The sequence below is a fragment of the Ranitomeya variabilis genome, chromosome 2, assembly GCF_051348905.1.
Source record: "Ranitomeya variabilis isolate aRanVar5 chromosome 2, aRanVar5.hap1, whole genome shotgun sequence".
NCBI classification, from domain to species: Eukaryota; Metazoa; Chordata; class Amphibia; order Anura; family Dendrobatidae; genus Ranitomeya; species Ranitomeya variabilis.
Window position 1 is genome coordinate 447,531,605 of NC_135233.1, and position 24,540 is coordinate 447,556,144.

General features: G+C 42.5%; 1 protein-coding gene across 4 annotated transcripts in view; it reads left to right on the plus strand.

Annotated features, from left to right (window-relative positions):
* Positions 1 to 5,988: 5,988 nt before the first annotated feature.
* BTBD10 (BTB domain containing 10) overlaps positions 5,989 to 24,540 on the plus strand; it is a 58,762-nt gene continuing 40,210 nt past the window's right edge. Inside the window, exons 1-2 of one of the 4 annotated variants that reach the window (XM_077287221.1) lie at positions 5,991 to 6,126; positions 23,590 to 23,736. In XM_077287221.1, coding sequence (XP_077143336.1) covers positions 23,636 to 23,736 — 101 coding nt within the window. In that variant the 5' untranslated portion in view covers positions 5,991 to 6,126; positions 23,590 to 23,635. Of the gene's footprint in view, positions 6,268 to 23,589; positions 23,737 to 24,540 lie in introns of all 4 variants that reach the window. The other 3 variants (XM_077287222.1, XM_077287223.1, XM_077287224.1) reach the window with 3 other exon arrangements.

Sequence of the window (24,540 nt, forward strand, 5' to 3'; positions counted from 1 at the left end):
CCAGTATTTAAGTAGATAAGTCAGATTTAGTTTACCTGTCAGGTGAGTAGAATAATGGTGGCACAGACACATGGATACATCGAATCAGCATGTTATGGAGGCTACTGCGCAAGCTCAAAAGTTTTCTCATGAACCGGAAGTTGGAGAGGTATCGCATTGCGCATGCGCGAACGGCGCTCCTCTTATAAGAGGTTTAGAATGAATATACCTTCGTCCATTCAAAGAACGCATACTTTGCCGCATACCTAGGATGGCAGATATATCCATCCTTAAAGGGAACCTGTCACCTGAATTTGGCGGGACCAGTTTTGGGTCATATGGGCGGGGTTTTCGGGTGTTTGGTTCACCCTTTCCTTACCCGCTGGCTGCATGCTGGCTGCAATATTGGATTGAAGTTCATTCTCTGTCCTCTGGAGTACACGCCAGCGCAAGGCAATATTGCCTTAGCGGGTAAGGAAAGGGTGAATCAAACACCCGAAAACCCCGCCCATATGACCCAAAACTGGTCACGCCAAATTCAAGTGACAGGTTCCCTTTAAAAAAGGCTAGAAATGATAGAGAGAAGGGGAAACAAATTTCTTCTGTGGTGTCCCATTTTCTAGAACACCATAATGGTAGCCCAAGGACCCTCCGAGTTATGGGGTTGGAGGGAGTCACCCCCAGTATTAGAGGGGTAAAATTAACTGAACTGTTAAGAAGGGAATCTCGTTGGATTTACGAGCTTAAAAGCCTAACACCAGTTGGACTAAATGAGGAATTGCTGTACACAGGTTTTTACAAGAAACTATAGTGACGAGTCCTATGTTTCTTGTTGATTATCATGGGTACAGCTATATATGATCTGCATGTGTATTGGATATTCATGAAATTTTTTTCTTCTTCTTTCTTTTGTATTTAGTGGGAGATGTGCCATCTTTAAATTACAGAAATCTACTCAAGGAATTTACGGAAATACCTTCAAGACTCTTCAAGGATTCCTCCCTCTCCTTCTCTTTTTTTTTTGTTCTGACACTTCTTGCTACTTTAGCTAGTTACAACTTCTTAACTCAACCTAAAACTGTACAGATAATTATATTGATTTACTTTGTTTAATACATCTTGAAATACAATATGCAATTAACAGCTTAGTTGTGGTAAAAGGGTTGGGCCTAACGGAATGTCAAATATCTTTTATGTAGTCTCAAGAAGACACATTCATATTACTGGATCTCATGGCATCATATTAAATTGATACCCAGGGGTCCAAACCTGTCAGTACACATGGGGAATTTGTGAAGAACATCCCTAATGACTATCTTTTTCTACAAAAATGCATTCCACTTTCCGAGGCATTTTCCCCGATATAGGGAATGACCATTGTATATTATGCCTTTACTTGCTATCTATGGCATTAATAATGTATACATTTGCTGTGTTACCTGCGATCCTGGACTTTATTGGCTATTATAGCCAGGCATTCTATTTTTTGACCTACGTGCATGATGAAAATAATGCAATCTACAAAAGGGCTGTTTCTGACAGCCCGTTCTTAGTAGAGGACGAACTACTTTTTAGTGGTCATTTGTCTCCATTTTTTGTTCCTTCTACCATGTTGTTTTATATATATATTAAACCTCTGGATAAAGCAGCGTTGATTGCGCATGCGTTAGTATATTATTGCCTTTTTTGCCATTGTTGGCGTTTGCGCAGTAGCACTTGCAGTATGTATGCTATCTTTATATCTGCGCATGCGCCAATGTGCTGTTTACAGTGGTTGCCATGGCAACCCGTTTGTAACAACGGGAGGTCTATCTCCATAACTAGGAGCCTTTTTTAAGGATGGATATATCTGCCATCCTAGGTATGCGGCAAAGTATGCGTTCTTTGAATGGGCGAAGGTATATTCATTCTAAAGCTCTTATAGTTCATGAGAAAACTTTTGAGCTTAATCAGTAGCCTCCATAACACGCTGATCCGATGTATCCATGTGTCTGCGCCGCCATTATTCTACTCACCTGACAGGTAAACTGAATCTGACTTATCTACTTAAATACTGGGAACATATCACCATTGGATTACTGACCTTGAGGAAGACGCTTTAGGCGTCGATACGCGTGGGTCTTCTCACTGACACAGCCTACAGAGGTTATCTTGCCTACTATGCCAGTATCTGAGGGGTTATTTCCCTGCTTGGTTGGGTAAGACTAGAGAGCTCTGGGTGAAAATTGTGTGGGATGTCTACCACTTGTTACACCCTGGTGACCAAATATATGATGTGGCATTCTGTTCAGCCATGTATGATGGTTTTCGGATAGGTGCTTTGCAAGTGTGATATTTATTATACCTATGAGAAATGACACTCTCTAGAAAAAGTAGCATGCACAATGTATAAAATATCTGGCTATAAAGACATGATTCTATTAATATGTACTTTATTGTAACTGGCTGTACAATGTCTTCTGTGGTATTTACTATTTATTATTGAGTGGACCTGTAACCTCTACCCATGTTTTTGGGCTTTTTAAATTGTTTTTGATGTTCTTTTTGTGTGATGTTCTCAGCAATAAAACTTGAATTTTTTGTACTTTATTATTGATGTGGTGATCCCATTCTTTGTATGCATATACTTTTCTTTATGTGGTTGTATCTATATGAGATATGCATTAGGAGATCCCCTTATATATATATTTTGGTTAAATGGTGCCCGCTCAAAACTGTGTTGTGGTCAAGAATATAACTACTATAATACTGCTCCTATGTACAAGAATATAACTACTATTATACTGCCCCTATGTACAAGAATATAACTACTATAATACTGCCCCCTATGTATAAGAATATAACTACTATAATACTGCCCCTATGTACAAGAATATAACTACTATAATACTGCTCCTATGTACAAGAATATAACTACTATAATACTGCCCCCTATGTATAAGAATATAACTACTATAATACTGCCCCTATGTACAAGAATATAACTACTATAATACTGCTCCTATGTACAAGAATATAACTACTATAATACTGCCCCTATGTACAAGAATATAACTACTATAATACTGCCCCTATGTACAAGAATATAACTACTATAATACTGCCCCTATGTACAAGAATATAACTACTATAACACTGCGCCTATGTGCAAGAATATAACTACTATAATACTGCGCCTATGTGCAAGAATATAACTACTATAATACTGCTCCTATGTACAAGAATATAACTACTATAATACTGCTCCTATGTACAAGAATATAACTACTATAACACTGCGCCTATGTGCAAGAATATACCTACTATAATACTGCCCCTATGTACAAGAATATAACTACTATAATACTGCCCCTATGTACAAGAATATTACTACTATAACACTGCGCCTATGTGCAAGAATATACCTACTATAATACTGCTCCTATGTACAAGAATATAACTACTATAATACTGCCCCTATGTACAAGAATATTACTACTATAACACTGCGCCTATGTGCAAGAATATACCTACTATAATACTGCCCCTATGTACAAGAATATAACTACTATAATACTTCTCCTATGTACAAGAATATAACTACTATAACACTGCGCCTATGTGCAAGAATATACCTACTATAATACTGCCCCTATGTACAAGAATATTACTACTATAACACTGCGCCTATGTGCAAGAATATAACTACTATAATACTGCTCCTATGTACAAGAATATAAATACTATAATACTGCTCCTATGTACAAGAATATTACTACTATAACACTGCGCCTATGTGCAAGAATATACCTACTATAACACTGCCCCTATGTACAAGAATATAACTACTATAATACTGCTCCTATGTACAAGAATATAACTACTATAACACTGCGCCTATGTGCAAGAATATACCTACTATAATACTGCCCCTATGTACAAGAATATAACTACTATAATACTGCCCCTATGTACAAGAATATTACTACTATAACACTGCGCCTATGTGCAAGAATATACCTACTATAATACTGCTCCTATGTACAAGAATATAACTACTATAATACTGCCCCTATGTACAAGAATATTACTACTATAACACTGCGCCTATGTGCAAGAATATAACTACTATAATACTGCCCATATGTACAAGAATATAACTACTATAATACTGCCCCTATGTACAAGAATATAACTACTATAACACTGCGCCTATGTGCAAGAATATACCTACTATAATACTGCCCCTATGTACAAGAATATAACTACTATAATACTGCCCCTATGTACAAGAATATTACTACTATAACACTGCGCCTATGTGCAAGAATATACCTACTATAATACTGCTCCTATGTACAAGAATATAACTACTATAATACTGCCCCTATGTACAAGAATATTACTACTATAACACTGCGCCTATGTGCAAGAATATAACTACTATAATACTGCTCCTATGTACAAGAATATAAATACTATAATACTGCTCCTATGTACAAGAATATTACTACTATAACACTGCGCCTATGTGCAAGAATATAACTACTATAACACTGCCCTATATACAAGAATATAACTACTATAATACTGACCCTATGTACAAGAATATAACTACTATAATACTGCCCATATGTACAAGAATATAACTACTATAATACTGCTCCTATGTACAAGAATATAACTACTATAATACTGCTCCTATGTACAAGAATATAACTACTATAATACTGCTCCTATGTACAAGAATATAACTACTATAATACTGCCCCTATGTACAAGAATATAACTACTATAATACTGCTCCTATGTACAAGAATATAATTACTATAATACTGCCCCATGTACAAGAATATAACTACTATAATACTGCCCCTATGAACAAGAATATAACTACTATAATACTGCTCCTATATACAAGAATATAACTACTATAATACTGCCTCATATGTACAAGAATATAACTACTATAATACTGCCCCCTATGTACAAGAATATAACTGCTATAATACTGCCCCTATGTACAAGAATATAACTGCTATAATACTGCACCGTATGTACAAGAATATAACTACTATAATACTGCTCCTATATACAAGAATATAACTACTATAATACTGCTCCTATGTACAATATAACTACTATAATACTGCCCCCTATGTACAAGAATATAACTACTATAATACTGCCTCTATGTACAAGAATATAACTACTATAATACTGCCCCTATGTACAAGAATACAACTACTATAATACTGCACCGTATGTACAAGAATATAACTACTATAATACTGCTCCTATGTGCAAGAATATAACTACTATAATACTGCCTCATATGTACAAGAATATAACTACTATAATACTGCCCCCTATGTACAAGAATATAACTACTATAATACTGCTCCTATGTACAAGAATATAACTACTATAATACTGCCCCTATGTACAAGAATATAACTACTATAATACTGCCCCCTATGTACAAGAATATAACTACTATAATACTGCCTCTATGTACAAGAATATAACTACTATAATACTGCCCCTATGTACAAGAATATAACTACTATAATACTGCACCGTATGTACAAGAATATAACTACTATAATACTGCTCCTATGTGCAAGAATATAACTACTATAATACTGCCTCATATGTACAAGAATATAACTACTATAATACTGCTCCTATGTACAAGAATATAACTACTATAATACTGCCCCTATGTACAAGAATATAACTACTATAATACTGCCCCTATGTACAAGAATATAACCACTCTAATACTGCCCCTATGTACAGGAATATAACTGCTATATAGTACTGCCCGCCATACTATACTATACTACTATACCCGCTATGATGTAATCCCCAGCCTTCCTGTCGCACACGGGGGTGTCAGTGACTACACATGATAGCTGTGCTGCACTCTCGTTCTCTGCTGTCGCTCACAGTCACACCTGAGATGTGAGTGACAGACAATAATCTCGTCAGGATTTATCGCAGTCTCATGCAGCAGCTTTGGTTGGAGTTCTCGCGGGATTTTGTGGCTGGATCCCGCTTTAGCCTCTTCTCGCGATATTTGGTGTCCTGTGTTTGCGCTGACGCACTGAGGCTGCGCGGCGTCTGGGGAGAGCGGCGCTGATGGCGGTGTAGGGCGGACGGAAGGTGAGGTTGGTGGCCGTCAGTCCGCGGTGTCTGGGCCTGGCGGGGCTGTGTGTATAAGAGGAGTGACGGGACCGGAGAGACCGGACGTGGGGGGAGGTCGCTGCGCTGAGGGAGCAGGGAGGCGGCGGAGCATCGTGTGAGGTGGGATTGTCGGGGCTGCCGGGCAGTGCGCGGGAGAGGGAGCCGTATTGTGACAGGAATAGGGTACAGTGTCTGTGGGGTGACCGGGTGGGCAGGCTTTGTACGTGGGGTGTGAGGATTGTGGGGCTGCGCTACAGGAGGTGTCACAGGACTGTGGGCAATAATCACTGTCTGGGGGTGTTTACTGTAGTACGTGCTGGGGGTATGTGCCATGTGTGCCCCCCTGACAGAGATAGATATATATATATATATCTTTTGTGTGTTTTCCCCCCCCCCCCCTCCAGTGGGGCACGGTGCCTTTTCTGTGGGTGCCTTTTTCCCCTCGGTGTAGCTTTGTATCCCCCCCAGTGGGGCACAGTGCCTTTTCCGTGGGCGCCCCCTTTCCCCTCGGTGTAGCTCTGTATCCCCTCCAGTGGGGCACAGTGCCTTTTCCGTGGGCGCCCCCTTTACCCTCGGCGTAGCTCTGTATCCCCTCCAGTGGGGCACGGTGCCTTTTCTGTGGGTGCCTTTTCTGTGGGTGCCTTTTTTGTGGGTGCCTTTTTCCCCTCGGTGTAGCTCTGTATCCCCCCCTTCCCCAGTGGGGCAGAGTGCCTTTTCCATGGGCGCCCCCTTTACCCTCGGTGTAGCTCTGTATCCCCTCCAGTGGGGCACGGTGCCTTTTCCGTGGGCGCCCCCTTTCCCCTCGGTGTAACTCTGTATCCCCTCCAGTGGGGGCACAGTGCCTTTTCCGTGGGCGCCCCCTTTCCCCTCGGTGTAACTCTGTATCCCCCCCCCAGTGGGGCACAGTGCCTTTCCCCTCGGTGTAGCTCTGTGCCGCCTCTGTCACCATTGTACAATATGTAGTGTATGTGGGAAATGTGATTTGGAGAAGCGGGGGGCCGGTAGTCTCAGTATCTGGGGGTCGTGATTGTATGTGGAACAGCTTAATCTATCATAGGACATTTCCGAAAATCTATAATTTGGGGGAGAATAAGCTTATGGCTTCTTTTCTGGAGACTAGAGATGAGCATAATGATTTGCAGGATCCTGATTCTGAGGGCACATTGGTAGCCTGTGGGCCATAGACCAGTGCCCTGCGAGCCGCTCGCCTCTCATGATTAGTAGGCCAAGGGTGATTTTGTGACATGTGATGTCATGGTGGGCCTACTAACTAGAAGAGATGCCGGTAGGAAAGGAATCGCAGTTTTCCGGTCAGGCAGCTGTGCACTGCAGACTGGGCCATGCACAGGTCATGGTGCATAGGAAATGAATGCAGATAGGGCGCTTGTCCCTCTGCTTGGGTCTTGCACATGACAAGTGCAGTGTTGCTCCTTCTCCCAGTTTGGTGCCAATGTTACGCTTTCTGGCCTTGGTTTGAGGTCTAATTTCATATTCTCAGTACATGATGAGCTTAGTGGTCTGTGAGCGTCACATGACGTGTTTTCTGGTCTGTGACTTTGTAAGGAAGTGATACATGGTGCACACAATAGAGAGCAGGAAGCGCCAGATAATTTGTTGCCGATTGTGTTATCTGCTTCATTTTGCAACTCTGTAGCTCCTTTGTACAGTCTTGAAGGAGCTTCATGTTTTATGGTATTTCCTGGCTGTTGTAATGGCACCATAGCCTTGCAGGATGCCATACATGTTGCCATTCTATCACATTGATAATCTGTTGTGAGGTTGCAGACCTTTGAAGTATGCTGGCAAGGAAAAATAGAAGCCTTCAGATTCAATCTGTTTCTATTGGTTATAAGCTCTTCTGTTGGCGGCTTATAACTTCTTCCTTATGGCAGTAAATTTGGGGAATGTGAACACACATGTTTATGAAGGAGTCTGACAGGATAGCGATCGGCTGAATGAGCCTATGTGTGTGCTGGAACAATTGGCATGGTATTCTGACTTATAAACTATTTTAGGCATTTTAACAAACTGACATAAAGAATGTTTTTAACATTTAGGCTTCGGTGACACAGCTGCACCCAACATTTTTCCGAAGGTCACTGTAGATTTGTCTTTTTTTTTTTTTATTATTGCTTAAATGAGCAGATTGAATGTATATTCTCGTTAATCATTGTATCATAGGCTGTAGCAAACTGAGGCTATTTTTCTGTCACGGGGCAAGGGGCATGCGTTTTATTTTCATTCTATTTTCAGGCAGAAAATCTGCTTATAACAGTAAAATTAAATTACACCAAATTTCTTCTACATGGTACAAAAAATCTGCAGCAGAGGTTTGCGCTGTGTGGCTGAAACCCCCAACATATGTATTTACTCTGCTTTTTTCATCTTTTGCTGACTTCACCCTTTAGGATAGGTTTACATTGAGACTTATTAATTACATGGGTTTTAATTGCATTCGTGGATACTTATATTAATTTAGTGGCCAAATTCTTGAGCGTTTCTCGAACAGAGACACAAAGCGAATTCTTGCGTATGCGTTTTTCCCCACTGAAATCAGTTGGAAGCTTCAAGTCTACATAAACACATTGTTTTGATTTTTTTGGAGCAGAAATTGAGTGGAAACGCTCCAAATCCTCCTCAAAATCTCTGCAAAAAGACTCCATGTGCACATAACCAAAAACGAGGTGGAAACATTCTTCAAAAGCCTCATTTAAAATACCTCCAAACCATGGATTTCTTCTGAAAACCATGCCTGAATTTTTTTATTTTAATTTTTTTTAAATACAACTTCACTAGGTTATTTTCATTAGGGGTTGGTGCATGGGGGATTTAATTTTCTGTCCAGATTTGTTGATGGAACATGCACAATTGTCTACATAATGACAAAGTGGGATATTACCAAATCTCATCCACATTCTGCTAAGAAAAATATCTGTAGTGGTATTTCACCTGCGATTTTGGTTTTCACGTTGCAACCACGTCTCAACTTTTTTGTTGTGATTGTAGCAAATTGGGAGAAAAAAATTATGCCATTTTGTCATGAATTGAAATACGCAACGTGTGAAGGCAGCCTAAATCCAAAGTGTATGAATTATGCAGATTTTCTATGTATTTCACCATCGGCAGTGCAGAAGGTGAAATCTGTGCAAAATTTGAAACCACATCAGTGACAAGTCTGCTAGTTACAATCCACAGTGGAAATCGTGTACATGTGAATAGACCCCAATTATATTTAACTCCTTCCTACCAGCTTCTATAGTACACTCCTTGCTTCATAATCGAACCCCACTATTTCTTTCCCATTTTTTCAGTTTAAGGCTTAAGTTACACTATCGGTATTTGGTCAGTATTTTACATCAGTATTTGGAAGCCAAAACCAGGAGTGGGTGATAAATCCAGAAGTGCTGATGTGTTTCTACTATACTTTTCCTCTGATTGTTCCTGGTTTTGGCTTCTAAATACTGATGTAAAATACTGACCAAATGCTAATAGTGTGACTATAGCCTAATGCTATGTGCACACGTCGGGAATTGCCGCAGAAATTTCCGTGGCAGTTCTGGAACTCCCTGCCATGGGAAAACGCATGCAGAATTGGCATGCGTTTTCCCGCTAAACACTAGCGTTTTACAAGCGTAATTAGCTTGCAGAATGCTAGCGTTTTCAAAGCGATCTGTAGCATCGCTTGGAAAACTGATTGACGGGTTGGTCACACTTGTCAAACATAGTGCTTGACAAGTGTGACCAGCTTTTTACTATTGATGCTGCCTGTGCAGCATCAATAGTAAAAAGATCTAATGTTAAAAATAATAAAAAATCGTGATATTCTCACCTTCCAGCATCCCCCGCAGGCTTCGAGCTCCTCGCGATGCTCCCGTTCCCAATAATGCCTCGCGGCAATGACCTCAGATAACGTAGCAGTCTCGCCAGACCGCTAGGTCATTGCCGCAAAGCATCCTTGGGAACAGGAGCATCGTGAGGAGCGGGAAGGCTGCAAGGGACTCCGGAAGGTGAGAATCACAATTTTTTTTTTTTAATTTTAATTCTTTTTTTTTTTTTTTTTTTAACTATTATATGGTTCCCAGGGCCTGGAGGAGAGTCTCCTCTCCTCCACCCTGGGTACCAACCGCACATGATCCGCTTACTTCCCGCATGGTGGGCGTAGCCACATGTGGGAAGTAAGTGGATCAATGCATTCCTATGTGTGCGGAATCCCCGCGATTCCGCACAAAGAATGAACATGCTGCATTTTTTTTTTCCGGAATGCGATTCCGCCGCGGAAGAAAACGCAACGTGCACAAAATTTGCGGATTGCATTCTATAATAGGATGCTTAATGTAAGCGTTTTTTTCTCGTTTTTAGGCCGGCGTCACACTCAGCGTAAGACAATACGGTCCGTTTTTTACGGCCGTAATACGGAGAAATGTTCCCAAAATAGTGGACCGCATGTCATCCGTAGGCAGGGTGTGTCAGCGTATTTTGCGCATGGCATCCTCCGTATGTAATCCGTATGGCATCCATACTGCGATATTCTCTCGCAGGCTTGCAAAACCGACATCTAATGGATTTATGTGCTCAAATGTTCGGTAAAACATACAGTATATATATATATATATATATATATATATATATATATATATATATATATATATACACACTGTATATATCATTGAGACATATATATATATATATATATATATATATATATATATATATATATATATATATATATATATATATATATATTTTCTGTATTTATATTTAACTCAGCGCGATATATGTGAAAAGCCGGTAAATCAATTGCCGGCTTCTCATTTCTCCTTCACAAACCCGACATGATATGAGACATGGTTTACATACAGTAAACCATCTCATATCCCCTTTTTTTTTTGCATATTCCACACTACTAATGTTAGTAGTGTGTATGTGCAAAATTTGGGTGCTGTAGCTGCTAAAATAAAGGGTTAAATCGCGGAAAAAATTGGCGTGGGCTCCCGCGCAATTTTCTCCGCCAGAGTGGTAAAGCCAGTGACTGAGGGCAGATATTAATAGCCTAGAGAGGGTCCATGGTTATTGGCCCCCCATGGCTACAAACATCTGCCCCCAGCCACCCCAGAAAAGGCACATCTGGAAGATGCGCCTATTCTGGCACTTGGCCACTCTCTTCCCACTCCCTTGTAGCGGTGGGATATGGGGTAATGAAGGGTTAATGTCACCTTGCTATTGTAAGGTGACATTAAGCCAGATTAATAATGGAGAGGCGTCAGTTATGTCACCTATCCATTATTAATCCAATTGTCTGAAAGGGTTAAAAAAAACACACACACACACACACACACACACACACACACACACATTATTAAAAAGTATTTTAATGAAATAAACAAACAGGTTGTTTTAGTATTTTATTGCTCTCTCAATCCATCCGGAAGACCCTCGCTTGGCAAAATAATAAACCAACAATATACACACCTTCGGATGAACTGTCAGGTCCCACGAAGTAAATCCATCTGAAGGGGTTAAATCATTTTACAGCCAGGAGCTGCGCTAAAGCACGCGCTCGTGCCTGTAATCCCCGAGTGCTGAAAGGAAAGCTGGGTGATCTGTACTTACATTGAGTCGCGGTGAGGCGCCCTCTGGTGGATGAACTCATATGAACTCGAGCGTGGGAACTTTTCCAAGGCTGCAGTTCATGAGAACATCCACCAGAGGGTGCCTCACCGCAACTCAATGTAAGTACAGATTACCCAGCTTTCCTTTCAGCACCCGGGGTTTTTACAGCCACGAGCAGTGCTTTAGCGCAGCTCCTGGCTGTAAAATGATTTAACCCCTACAGATGGATTTACTTCGTGGGACCTGACAGTTCATCAGATGGTATGTATATTGTTGGTTTATTATTTTGCCAAGCCAGGGTCTTCCGGATGGATTGAGAGAGCAATAAAATACTAAAACAACCTGTTTGTTTATTTCATTAAAATACTTTTTAATAACGTGTGTGTTTTTTAACCCTTTCAGACAATTGGATTAATAATGGATAGGTGACATAATTGACGCCTCTCCATTATTAATCTGGCTTAATGTCACCTTACAATAGCAATGTGACATTAACCCTTCATTACCCCATATCCCACCGCTACACGGGAGTGGGAAGAGAGTGGCCAAGTGCCAGAATAGGCGCATCTTCCAGATGTGCCTTTTCTGGGGTGGCTGGGGGCAGATGTTTGTAGCCAGGGGGGGGGCAATAACCATGGACCCTCTCCTGGCTATTAATATCTGCCCTCAGTCACTGGCTTTACCACTCTGGCGGAGAAAATTGCGCGGGAGCCCACGCCAATTTTTTCCGCGATTTAACCCTTTATTTTACAAGCTACAGCGCCCAAATTTTGCACATACACACTACTAACATTAGTAGTGTGGAATATGCAAAAAAAAGGGGATATGAGATGGTTTACTGTATGTAAACCATGTCTCATATCCTGTCGGGTTGGGGAAGGAGAAATGAAAAGCCGGCAATTGAATTACCGGATTTTCACTAACACCGCTGCGTATTTCTCGCAAGTCACACTGCTGGTCCGTGTGGAATCCGTATTTTTCTCACCCCCATAGACTTTCATTGGCGTATTTTTTGCGCAATACGCTGACAAACGCAGCATGCTGCGATTTTGTACGGCCGTAGAAAGGCGTATATTACGGATGCGTTATATACGGCTGATAGGACCTGACCCATTGGGAATAATTGGGCCGTTTGTTAGGCGTGTTTTACGGATGTATTTTATGCGCTCTTACGTCCGTAAAACTCGCTAGTGTGACAGCGGCCTTATAGCGAAAAAAACCAGTGAAAAATCCTGAACGTGTGCACATAGCCTAATACTTAGATTTAGGGTTGGCTACTCTTGGGCTTCTCTGAATTTCTGGGCTGCCATTTGTACAACAGGTGTGCTCAAGGAGGATTGGATCATTAATCGGGTCAGCATGGGTCTCAGACAGGGTCAGACTGGTGCACAGACCAGTATAAGCTTAAAAAGCTGGTGCACAGACCAGTATAAGCTTAAAAAGCTATGTGACCTATATAGATGGAGTATAGTGCAGAGGCCGAGGAAGCTTGTGATTATTCACCAGGTTATAGACATTTGGTTGTACAAGATTCAGCATCTAAAGAACAAGGAGAAAAAAGGAGTATGCTGGGTATTAAGATTTATTGAATATACAATATATAAATACACACACAAATTACAAAGATATAGAGCATATATAAGAGCTACATACAAGGTGCATAAAGGATGAGAGCAGAAATTCCCCTAGGTGAACGGAGCCCAAATAATCATTCGGTCTGCACAGCACCGCAGACTAGTGCTATATACAGCAGCAAGACACCATAAGATAATATAAGATAATCTTATCCCCTTGAGAAAGCAGCCTACTATCTAAGCGAAACGCGCATTGGGGGTCTCTCTATTCCGGTTCCAGCTGGTGTCCTGGTTTGCCCACCTCACCTTGCGGTAAGCATGCCTTGCAGTGCCTACTAGTAGTGACTGTAGGTCACTTTACTGCACACACTAGCCATATGGTGTCTTGCTGCTGTATATAGCACTAGTCTCCGGTGCTGTGCAGACCGAATGATTATTTGGGCTCCGTTCACCTAGGGGAATTTCTGCTCTCATCCTTTATGCACCTTGTATGTAGCTCTTATATATGCTCTATATCTTTGTAATTTATGTGTGTATTTATATATTGTATATTCAATAAATCTTAATACCCAGCATACTCCTTTTTTCTCCTTGTTCTTAACATTAATATGGAGTGCGTGGTCTCTTTTGTAGGCCTGGGGCTGTCTTGCACTATTTAGTAGTAATTAGCCCCTTGTTGCTTTTTTGTTGAAATATGTGCTCTGGCTTGGTAATTATAAGATTCAGCATCTGTCTGCCTTCCTATACAGGGGCAGACGGCTCTGCTCCATTCTGAGGGCACATTTTCATGCCTTGTTCAATGGATCATATCCATCCAACCATCCACAGGTCAAACTTGTGACTAGGTGATACTTTCAATGTTAGGAATAACCCTTTAAAGGAAAGGTGCCGCATTTTATTTTTTGTATTAAAAATAATTGTTTATATAAACAATTATTTTTCATACAAACTTCCTTTTTTTAACTTTAACATTTTTTTTATTATTAATTTTTTTTTTCAGCCACTGGGCGCCGCCATTTTGCTTTGCAGGAGTGTAAGTGAAGCTGCACGTCACTTACACTCTGCATTTACGGCAGCCCTGGCCATAGAGATCTGCGGTCGGGAGCCGACTCTATACCTACCATTATAAGCTGCTCCCTGCTCTGGTCTGGCCACGCCCCCTGAGCCGTCCACAGCACGGCAGAGACAGGAGACCAGCGCCATCTTCCTGGAGCTCACACTGCAGCTGTGAGCTCCAGGCCAGCTTCCCAGGATGATCGCAGGAGCCCTGCAGTCATAGGAGGAGGAGGAGACCATGGAGGGGAGGGAGAAAAACTCAGCAGGCAGCCGTGAGTATCAGTGGGGAGGGGGAGAGGGAATCTAATCCTCTCCTTTGTGGTGCTGACTCTGAGCAGTTATCTCCCATGTATGTTACTGAGCTGTGTATCTACTCCTCTCCTGTGTGATACTGTCTGCTTAGCCATGCATCTAATCATCTCCTGTGTGATACTAACTGAGCTGTGTACCTAATCCTCTGTGTGCTGAGCCATGCATCTAATCCTATACTGTGTGATACTATGCTGAGCCATGCATCTAATCCTATACTGTGTGATACTTTGCTGAGCTGTGTACCTAATCCTATCCTGTGTGATACTGTGTGCTGAGCCATGCATCTAATCCTATACTGTGTGATACTATGCTGAGCCATGCATCTAATCCTATACTGTGTGATACTTTGCTGAGCTGTGTACCTAATCCTATCCTGTGTGATACTGTGTGCTGAGCCATGCATCTAATCCTATACTGTGTGATACTATGCTGAGCCATGCATCTAATCCTATACTGTGTGATACTATGCTGAGCCATGCATCTAATCCTATACTGTGTGATACTATGCTGAGCCATGCATCTAAACCTATACTGTGTGATACTTTGCTGAGCTGTGTACCTAATCCTATCCTGTGTGATACTGTGTGCTGAGCCATGCATCTAATCCTATACTGTGTGATACTATGCTGAGCCGTGTATCTAATCCTATCCTGTATGATACTGTTTGCTGAGCCGTGTATCTAATCCTGTCCTGTGTGATACTGACTGCTGAGCTGTGTATCTAATCCTCTCCTGTGTGATACTGTGCTGAGCCGTGTATCTAATCCTATACTGTGCTGACCTGTGTATCTAATCCTCCTGTGGAATACTGACTGCTGAGCCGTGTATCTAATCTGCTCCTGTGTGATACTGACTGCTGAGCTGTGTATCTAATCCTCTCCTGTGTGATACTCTCTGCTGAGCCGTGTATCTTATCTTATCCTATCCTGTGTGATACTATGCTGAGCCGTGTATCTAATCCTATCCTGTATGATACTGGCTGCTGAGCCGTGTATCTAATCCTCTCCTGTGTGATACTCTCTGCTGAGCCGTGTATCTTATCCTATCCTGTGTGATACTATGCTGAGCCGTGTATCTAATCCTATCCTGTATGATACTGGCTGCTGAGCCGTGTATCTAATCCTATCCTGTGTGATACACTGTTCACCAGACAGTATCTAATCCTCTCCTATGCATTCCTTTCCCCCCTGCATGTCTTTCCCCATTGCACACACAACTCTATGCGTGCGATAACAGGAGCTGCAGGGGTCATGCTGTATTATGGCATTATGTGAGATCTATATGACGGTATTATGTGATCTGTATGGTGGTATTATGCTTGATCAGAATTGTGAGAATTATATGGTGGTATTGTGTGTGATCTATATGGCGGTATTATGTGAGATCTATATGGCGACATTGTGAGAAGTATGTGGCGGTATTGTGTGATCTATATGGCGGTATGCGAGAACACTGGCGGTATGTGTGATCTGTATGGTGGTATTATGTGAACTGTATGACAGTATTGTGTGATCTATTTGATAGTATTGTGTGTGATCTATATGGCGGTATTATGTGTGATCTATATGGCGGTATTATGTGAGAACACTATGGCAGTATTATCTTCAGAAAGCGGACCCATTCTATGGTGGTTCTGGCTGAGTACCTGCATGCGGGTCTGGGGTAATAGAGGGGGCAGCATGACCTCCAGTTAGGTGCAGTCAGGGCTGGTGAGGCAGCTTTAGAGAGGAGTCTCATTTTTATCGTTACTATATGGCTACATTTCCCCCCAGCGTCACCCCAGACTGCGCCTGTCGTCTCACTTTCACACATCGCCAAGACAGGATCTGAGGAGCCCGATGTACCGACGCATGCTGTGAAAGAAATGCCCGACGTGGGCAGCGGAAGCAGTCTTACAACGCTTCCGCTGCCCCATTGCAAGGTCCGGGCAGGAGGGGGCGGAGTTTCGGCCGTGCATGCGCGGTCGAAAATGGTGGGACTCGACAAACAAAAAAAGTTACATGTAACTTTTTTTGTGGCGGCGGTCGCACGACGGTTGCATCGTGTGGCAATACATCGCAATGCGTCGGTAATGTTAGTCTATGGGGAAAAAACGCATCCTGCAGACAACTTTGCAGGATGCGTTTTTTCTCCTAAACGACGCATTGCGACGTATTGCAAACAACGCTAGTGTGAAAGTAGCCTAAGGCTGCCGTCACACTAGCAGTATTTGGTCAGTATTTTACCTCAGTATTTGTAGCCAAAACCAGGAGTGGGTGATAAATACAGAAGTGGTGCATATGTTTCTATTATACTTCTCTAATTGTCCCACTCCTGGTTTTGGCTTACAGATACTGAGGTAAAATAGTGACCAAATACTGCTAGTGTGACGGCAGCCTTACTCTGCAGTCACCAACAAAATGGCTGCTCACTGGGTTCCTGAATATCATCCTCTCATCCCTTAGCAAACACCCAGAAGGGGAGGAGAGGAGACATCACACACGTCAGCAGACTCCGCCCATAATTACTGCAGTGCTGTTATGTGAGCTAGTTGTACACTAGGTTTTTCTGAAATTTCAGCAGTTGCTCCCCCTAGTGTTTAAAAGTGGAAATTCCAAAACTTTTCAAATTATTTTTCATATTTTACTAAATTATAAACAAATGATAATATTTTTTAAGAAAATGTAAACATTAATTCTTTACATTTTTACAATTGCTGTAAAAAAAATTTTTTTGATGGCACCTTCCCTTTAAGACTGGATTCTAACGGTATGTGCACACGTTAGGATTTCTTGCAGAAATTTCCTGATCAAGACCGGACATTTTCTGCAAGAAATCCGCATGCGTTTTTTTTGCGCGTTTTTGACTCGTTTTTTTCACGAGCTTCCCAATGCATTAAATAGCGGGAAAAATGCGAAAAATCCTCAATTAATGAACATGCTGCGTTTTTTTACCACGATGCTTTTTTTTTTTTTTCGCGAAAAAAACGCATCATCTGCACAAAAATTGCAGCATGCATTAAAAATGATGGGATGCTTGTGTATGCTTTTTAAAGCGTTTTTCCCACGGAAAACGGCCGAAAAAAACGCGAAAAATCCCAAACGTGTGCACATAGCCTTACTTGTACTGGTTGTGGACCAAGCTGTGCTGGAGAATAGTCTGACAGGTGGGTCCCCAGCAACTTCTCCCTGGCCACTTCCCTGCATTGACAGGTCTCTCACTGCACGCATGTTATAGGCAGAGACCTGACAATTCAGGGCAGCGGGCTATTAAACTATATTTTTTTTCTCTGAAACGCCACAGCGTTAAACTTTAGGACGGAATTGTGCAGCGAGTGTCTGATACATGCTGCCCGATCTACAAGCAGCATGTATCAGCTGTCCGGTTCCCTTTAAAAATTAAAATGGTGGAATTGCATTTCCCCCATTATGGCATCATTAGAAACTGCAGTTCGTACTGGGAAAAAAAATAAACAAGCCCTCATATGGATGGGATGGGGAAACATAAGAAAGTTATGACCCTTGAAAGAGGGGAAGGAAAAATAATTTCTGACAAGTTAGTATTCTGTAGACCACACCTTTCTGTACGGTAGAGGGTGCAAAAAGAAAGGTAGAAAACATTTACAAGCCCGACGGAGGCCAAAAATCAATCTTTTTTTGCTATTTGTCAAGTTAAGAGGGGCTTGTGGATCTGTTTTTGCTGAATGTGTTCCATGATAAAAAACATATTCTAATAACAACCCACACTTGGATCTGGCAGCTCATAGGGAAACATGGTCTCTAGTTTTCAGAGCTTGTTTTGCAGATTTTTGAAGAGGTTCAGAGAGGGGGAGATTTTTAGTAGAAGTTCTGCAAACGCAACTTCCAAAAATAACCCTATTACCAAGTACTGGCTCATACGCTGCTACACTTTAATAACACAATGTTTACAATGTTTCGGCAGAATTCTAAATCCTGCTACATTCACAACTTCTGCTGCTTGTTTTATCAAAGGCAGATTTTTATTTTTTCTGATTTTTAGGTGTGACTAGAATTGACCCTGAATGATTTCAATATAAAGGTTGCGTTAATGATTGCCGGGTTATCAGCCCGGAAGTGTGAAATATGAACACACAATTAAACATGTTTACAAGGCCGTTCAATGACATGGGCACTGCCTCACTTCTCAGGACTATGTAGTCAATGTCCTCAGTAGATCAACATAAAAAAAGTCCCATTACTTTGTGCTTTTAAGAAAAATGTCAAAAGCGGTTCAGTCACAGTGGGGCAAATAACTGAGCCCAAAAGCTCCAGTAAAAACTTGCACGTTAGTGGCAAGCTATTTTTCTAAGTAGATTTCTGGCGTGGGGAAAAAAAAGCACAATTTGGCAGGTTTTTTTTTTTTTTTCTTTGTTTTGCCAGAACCAAGCCACTTTTTCTAAAGGGTGGATCACCTTTTCTAGTGCATTCGATGTACCAAATTTATTAGTTGTTTTCCCGTGTTGTGTGTCTTATTTCTAATTTTCCTTCCCTGCGGCAAAATCTGCTCTCTTGGCAGTAAAGAAGCTGCTTAGAAATGCAGGTTTTGCTGCTGTTTTTGTTTTCTCTTGTGCATATTGATGAACTTTAGTGCGCCCCCCCCCCAAAAAAAAAAAGAAAAGAAAAAAAAAGCATGATTTAACTTCCTTTAGTCTTTGCAGCAAAAAACAGCTAAAACTGAAACCTGCATTTTTTTTTTTCTGCAAATGTGACAAAAAAAAAACGCTGAAACAAGTGACATGCTGCAGCTTGCACAATGTTGGGGGGAAAACAACCCAATATGTGTGCATCAGATTTCTGAAATCTCATAGACTTTGATGGTACTGTGAAATGCAGCTTAAAATTTGCATAAAACAATGAAATGTGTGAACATGACCTAAAAGATGTGCATCTCTTAGGATATGTTCCCACAGTGAATTTCGATGCTGCATGTTTGTTGTGCCAAAAATGCAGCATCTTTTTGTTGTTTTTTTTTTTTGTTGCAGAAACTCAGTAAAAACTCATGTAATCGACAATAAAGTTTTGTCAACGCCAAATACCAGAAAGTATCAAAATCAAAGATTTTATTTATTTTTTCTTAACCATGACCTTATAAAAAGAGACAAAAACACATGTGAAAAAATAACCTCAAAACGCAATGGGAAAAAAGGCAAGTAATATACCGTATAAGCCGAGATTTTCAGCCCATTTTTTTGGGCTGAAAGTGCCCCTATCGGCTTATACTCGAGTCGTTGTCCCAGGGGGTCTGCGGGGGAGCGGCGGCTGTCACATACTCACCTGCTCCTGGCGTGGTCCCTACATCTCCGACGGTCTTCGGGCGCCGGCAGCTCTTCCTGTGTTCAGTGTACCGCTCATTGAAGTAATGAATATAGACACATATTCATTACTTTAATGAGCGGTACGTGACTGCTGAACATAGGAAGAAGCTGCCGGCTCCCGTAGACCATCTGACAGTGGGAAGCTGCCAGGGACCGCGCCGGGAGCAGGTGAGTATAACGGGGAGGGTGAGCACTGCGAAAATATCCACCTGACCCTGTTCCACCGCCGGGCGCTGCTCCATCTTCCGTGTCCTCCAGCTGTGACTGTTCAGGTCAGATGGCGCGATGATGTGTTTAGTGTGCGCCCTCTGCCTGAACAGTCAGAGAGCCGGAAGACAGCGGCGCGCAGCGTTGGAACGGGGTCAGGTGAATATCGCAAGTGCCGGGGGCCTGAGCGACGAGAGGGGAGTGTCATTTTTTTTTTTTTTTTAATCGCAGCAACAGCATATGGGGCATAATCTATGGAGCATCTTGTGGCGCATAATCTATGGAGCATCTTATGGGGCCATAATCAACCTTTTATATAGCACTAGGTGGTGGCCCGATTCTAACGCTTCGGGTATTCTAGAACAGAGGTCCCCAACCGCCGGTCCGCGGACCAGGACCGGGCCGTTGGGGTTTTTCAGCCGGTCCGCGGCGCCCCTGTTCAGCGGTCACGTGGGACCGCTCATTAGAGAAATGAATAGGCGGCTCCACCTCCCATAGGGGCGGAGCCGCCTATTCATTTCTCTAATCAGCGGTGCCGGTGACTGCTGACAGAGGAAGAGGCTGCGGCACCGAAGACCAGCTGTCCGGGGGAAGGAGCGGGACGCCGGGAGCAGGTAAGTATTACATATTTACCTGTCCTCGTTCCACACGCCGGGCGCTGTCTCCATCTTCCCGGCGTCTCTCCGCACTGACTGCAGGCAGAGGGCGCGATGACGCATATAGTGTGCGCGCCGCCCTCTGCCTGATCAGTCAGTGCAGAGAGACGCCGGGAAGATGGCGCCGAGGAGCTGCAAGCAAGACAGGTGAGTATGTGTTTTATTATTTTTATTGCAGCAGCAGCAGCACAGCTATGGGGCAATAATGGACGGTGCAGAGCACTATATGGCACAGCTATGGGGCAATAATGGTGCAGAGCACTGTATGGCACAGCTATGGGGCAATGGTGCAGAGCACTATATGGCACAGCTATGGGGCAATAATGGTGCAGAGCACTGTATGGCACAGCTATGGGGCAATGGTGCAGAGCACTATATGGCACAGCTATGGGGCAATAATGGTGCAGAGCACTATATGGCACAGCTATGGGGCAATAATGGTGCAGAGCACTGTATGGCACAGCTATGGGGCAATTATGAACGGTGCAGAGCACTATATGGCACAGCTATGGGGCAATTATGAACGGTGCAGAGCACTATATGGCACAGCTATGGGGCAATTATGAACGGTGCAGAGCACTGTATGGCACAGCTATGGGGCAATAATAAACGGTGCAGAGCACTGTATGGCACAGCTATGGGGCAATAATGGTGCAGAGCACTATATGGCACAGCTATGGGGCAATAATGGTGCAAAGCACCAGGGAAACAAGCATGGTGCTCCCACTCATTCCGAACCTATGGTAAGTTGAATCACATTCTCATTATAAATGTCATAATTATATGATAAGTATGCACTAAGCTCCATCCCTCCATAACCCCACCCCCATATGACCAAAGCCCCGCCCCTGCCCCACCCCCACCGGGCCATGGAAAACTGGTCTTGCTTAAAGCCGGTCCCTGGTGCAAAAAAGGTTGGGGACCTCTGTTCTAGAATATGTATATAGCAGCCACATAGTATATAGCACAGGCCACGTAGTATATAGGAGCCATGTAGTATATAGCAGACAAATACTATGTGGCCTGTGCTATATACTATGTGGCTGCTATATACATACATATTGTAGAATAGCCGATGCGTTAATACAGGCCACGCAGTATATAGCAGTGGCCACGCAGTATATAGCAGTGGCCACGCAGTATATAGCAGTGGCCACGCAGTATATAGCAGTGGCCACGCAGTATATAGCAGTGGCCACGCAGTATATAGCAGTGGCCACGCAGTATATAGCACAGCGGGCATCATATCCCTGTTAAAAAAAAAAATTAATAATAATTAAAATAAAGTTATATACTCACCTTCCGTTGGCCCCGGATTCAGGTGAAGCGGTTACCGAGGCTCCTTGGGCGCTCCGGTCCCAAGAGTGCATCTCTTCTAATTCTAGACCGCTACGTCATCATCTCGCGAGACCGCAATTCATGGAGCGGTCACCGGAGCGGGAAAGGCCAGTTCTGGATCCGAGGGGCCGACGGACGGTGAGTATATAACGATTTTTTATTATTCTTAACATTAGATCTTTTAACTATTGATGCCGCATAGGCAGCATCAATAGTAAAAAGTTGGTCACACAGGGTTAATAGCAGCGGTAACGGAGTGCGTTACCCACGGCATAACGCGGTCCATTACCGCTGCAATTAACCCTGTGTGAGCGGTGACTGGAGGGGATTGTGGAGCGGGCACTGACTGCGGGGAGGAAGGAGTGGCCATGTTGCCGCCGGACTGTGCCCGTCGCTGATTGGTCGCGGCAAAACGGCCACGACCAATCAGTGACTTGGATTTCCATGACAGACAGAGGCCGCGACCAATGAATATCCGTGACAGACAGACAGACTGAAGTGACCCTTAGACAATTATATAGTAGATTGTATGGGGCAAATGTTTCTATGAAGCATCTTATGGGGCCATTATTAACCTTTGTGCAGCATTATATGGGGCATATTTTGTATGGAGCATCTTATGGGGCCATCATAAACTTTATGGAGCATTATATGGGGCTCCTGATTCAATATGGATATTCAAAAACACTTAACCTACTGATGTCTCAATTAATTTTACTTTTATTAGTATCTATTTTTATTTTTGACATTTACCAGTAGCTGCTGCATTTCCCACCCTAGGCTTATACTCGAGTCATTAAGTTTTCCCAGTTTATTTTGTGGCAAAATTAGGGGTCTCGGCTTATACTCGGGTGGGTTTATACTCGTGTATATACGGTAACTTACCTAATTGCAGAAAAAGACGAAACATGAGAAACTCACCAAATGCTCATCGTGTGAATGTAGCTCGATAAACTTGGCTCCCTTTTTAGGCTGGCTTCTCATATCCTTGCTTTTTTTTTTTTTTTTTTTTGTGGATCTGTACGCAGACTGTGATGCGTGGACTGCCTTGGATCTCCTGACCTGAACTTGATAGCCTCATAACCAATATATAAACTTTGGGTCAGGAGACCTGCAAGCAATCTACGTGCAAACCACTAGACATGGATGTGTGAAATGGTCCTTGCTTTTAGTTCCTGACTGTCTTGATGAATTGCCCCCCATTGTGTCATGTCTAATGCTGGTCCTGATGAGGCGAAGGGTGATTAATGCCTTGTACATAAGGGAAGGGGGCATTGAGAGAGGGGATGTTTAGAGAACTGTTACGGACAGTGGGATTGCTTTCTCTCTGCATGGCCTCCTGTGTTATTATGATCAATGCTGCTGTGTTATATAGGTCATGTGTGCTTGCAGAAGAGTAGTGTGAGGACGCTGGGAGTGGCATGGCTGGACGTCCCCATCCTTATGACAGTAACTCCAGTGATCCAGAGAACTGGGATCGGAAATTGTGTAATAGACCACGTAAACTGTACAAACACTCAAGGTAGGTACTCGAAAACCAATGGCTCGTCGTGTACACCGTTTACGTCATTGCCTCCTAGATCCATGGTGTGTGGGTTCATGATGCTCATTCCCCCGTCACTGGTTATCTGTGAACTCTGTCCTCCTCTCTGCTTTATTTCCTTGCGTTTGCCAAAACAAATCACGATTTGTAATCTTTCTCATGATTTTAGGTTAATTATCTACTTGGAACGGACATTACTTTTGCATTTTAGGTGTTGTAAAACTAGTACTGGTATATTCGACATTTACCAGCATAGGCCAGACTCAGAACACCTCCTGGTAGCAAATAAATTTCTGACCACTGGTCTGTCCAGGATTGCAAAAAATGGTTTGATTTTGGTTTGCTGTTTTAAATTATGTACAAACTTTTTTAATAATCCTGACACTATGCAAAAGCTAGAAGAAAGATAGGTTAACCCAGTGTTGCTATTCACCTAGGTTGTTTTAGACTATTTGGGGAATGGTTAATTGTCTTCAAGTGTTACTCTTCCAATTGTGTAAAAGTCCCCATGCCTAATAGTCAGCTAAACCCAACAATTTTGGTGGGATCCTCCAGCTCTCACCTCAGCGATCACATGAGATCGAGGAGGAACCGAAAATCCCAACCCTTTTGTTCTCCAGCTCGATAATTGGTCTGTAGGCGACCTACTCTGCTCAACCCATAGGGATTTGGGAGAGCTCTGAGGTCTATGTTCACCATTAGATTACATAAAGTAATGCAAATATCACCAGCACCATGTGGAGAACCTGTATGTATTATATATTATCTACTGTATATTTCATA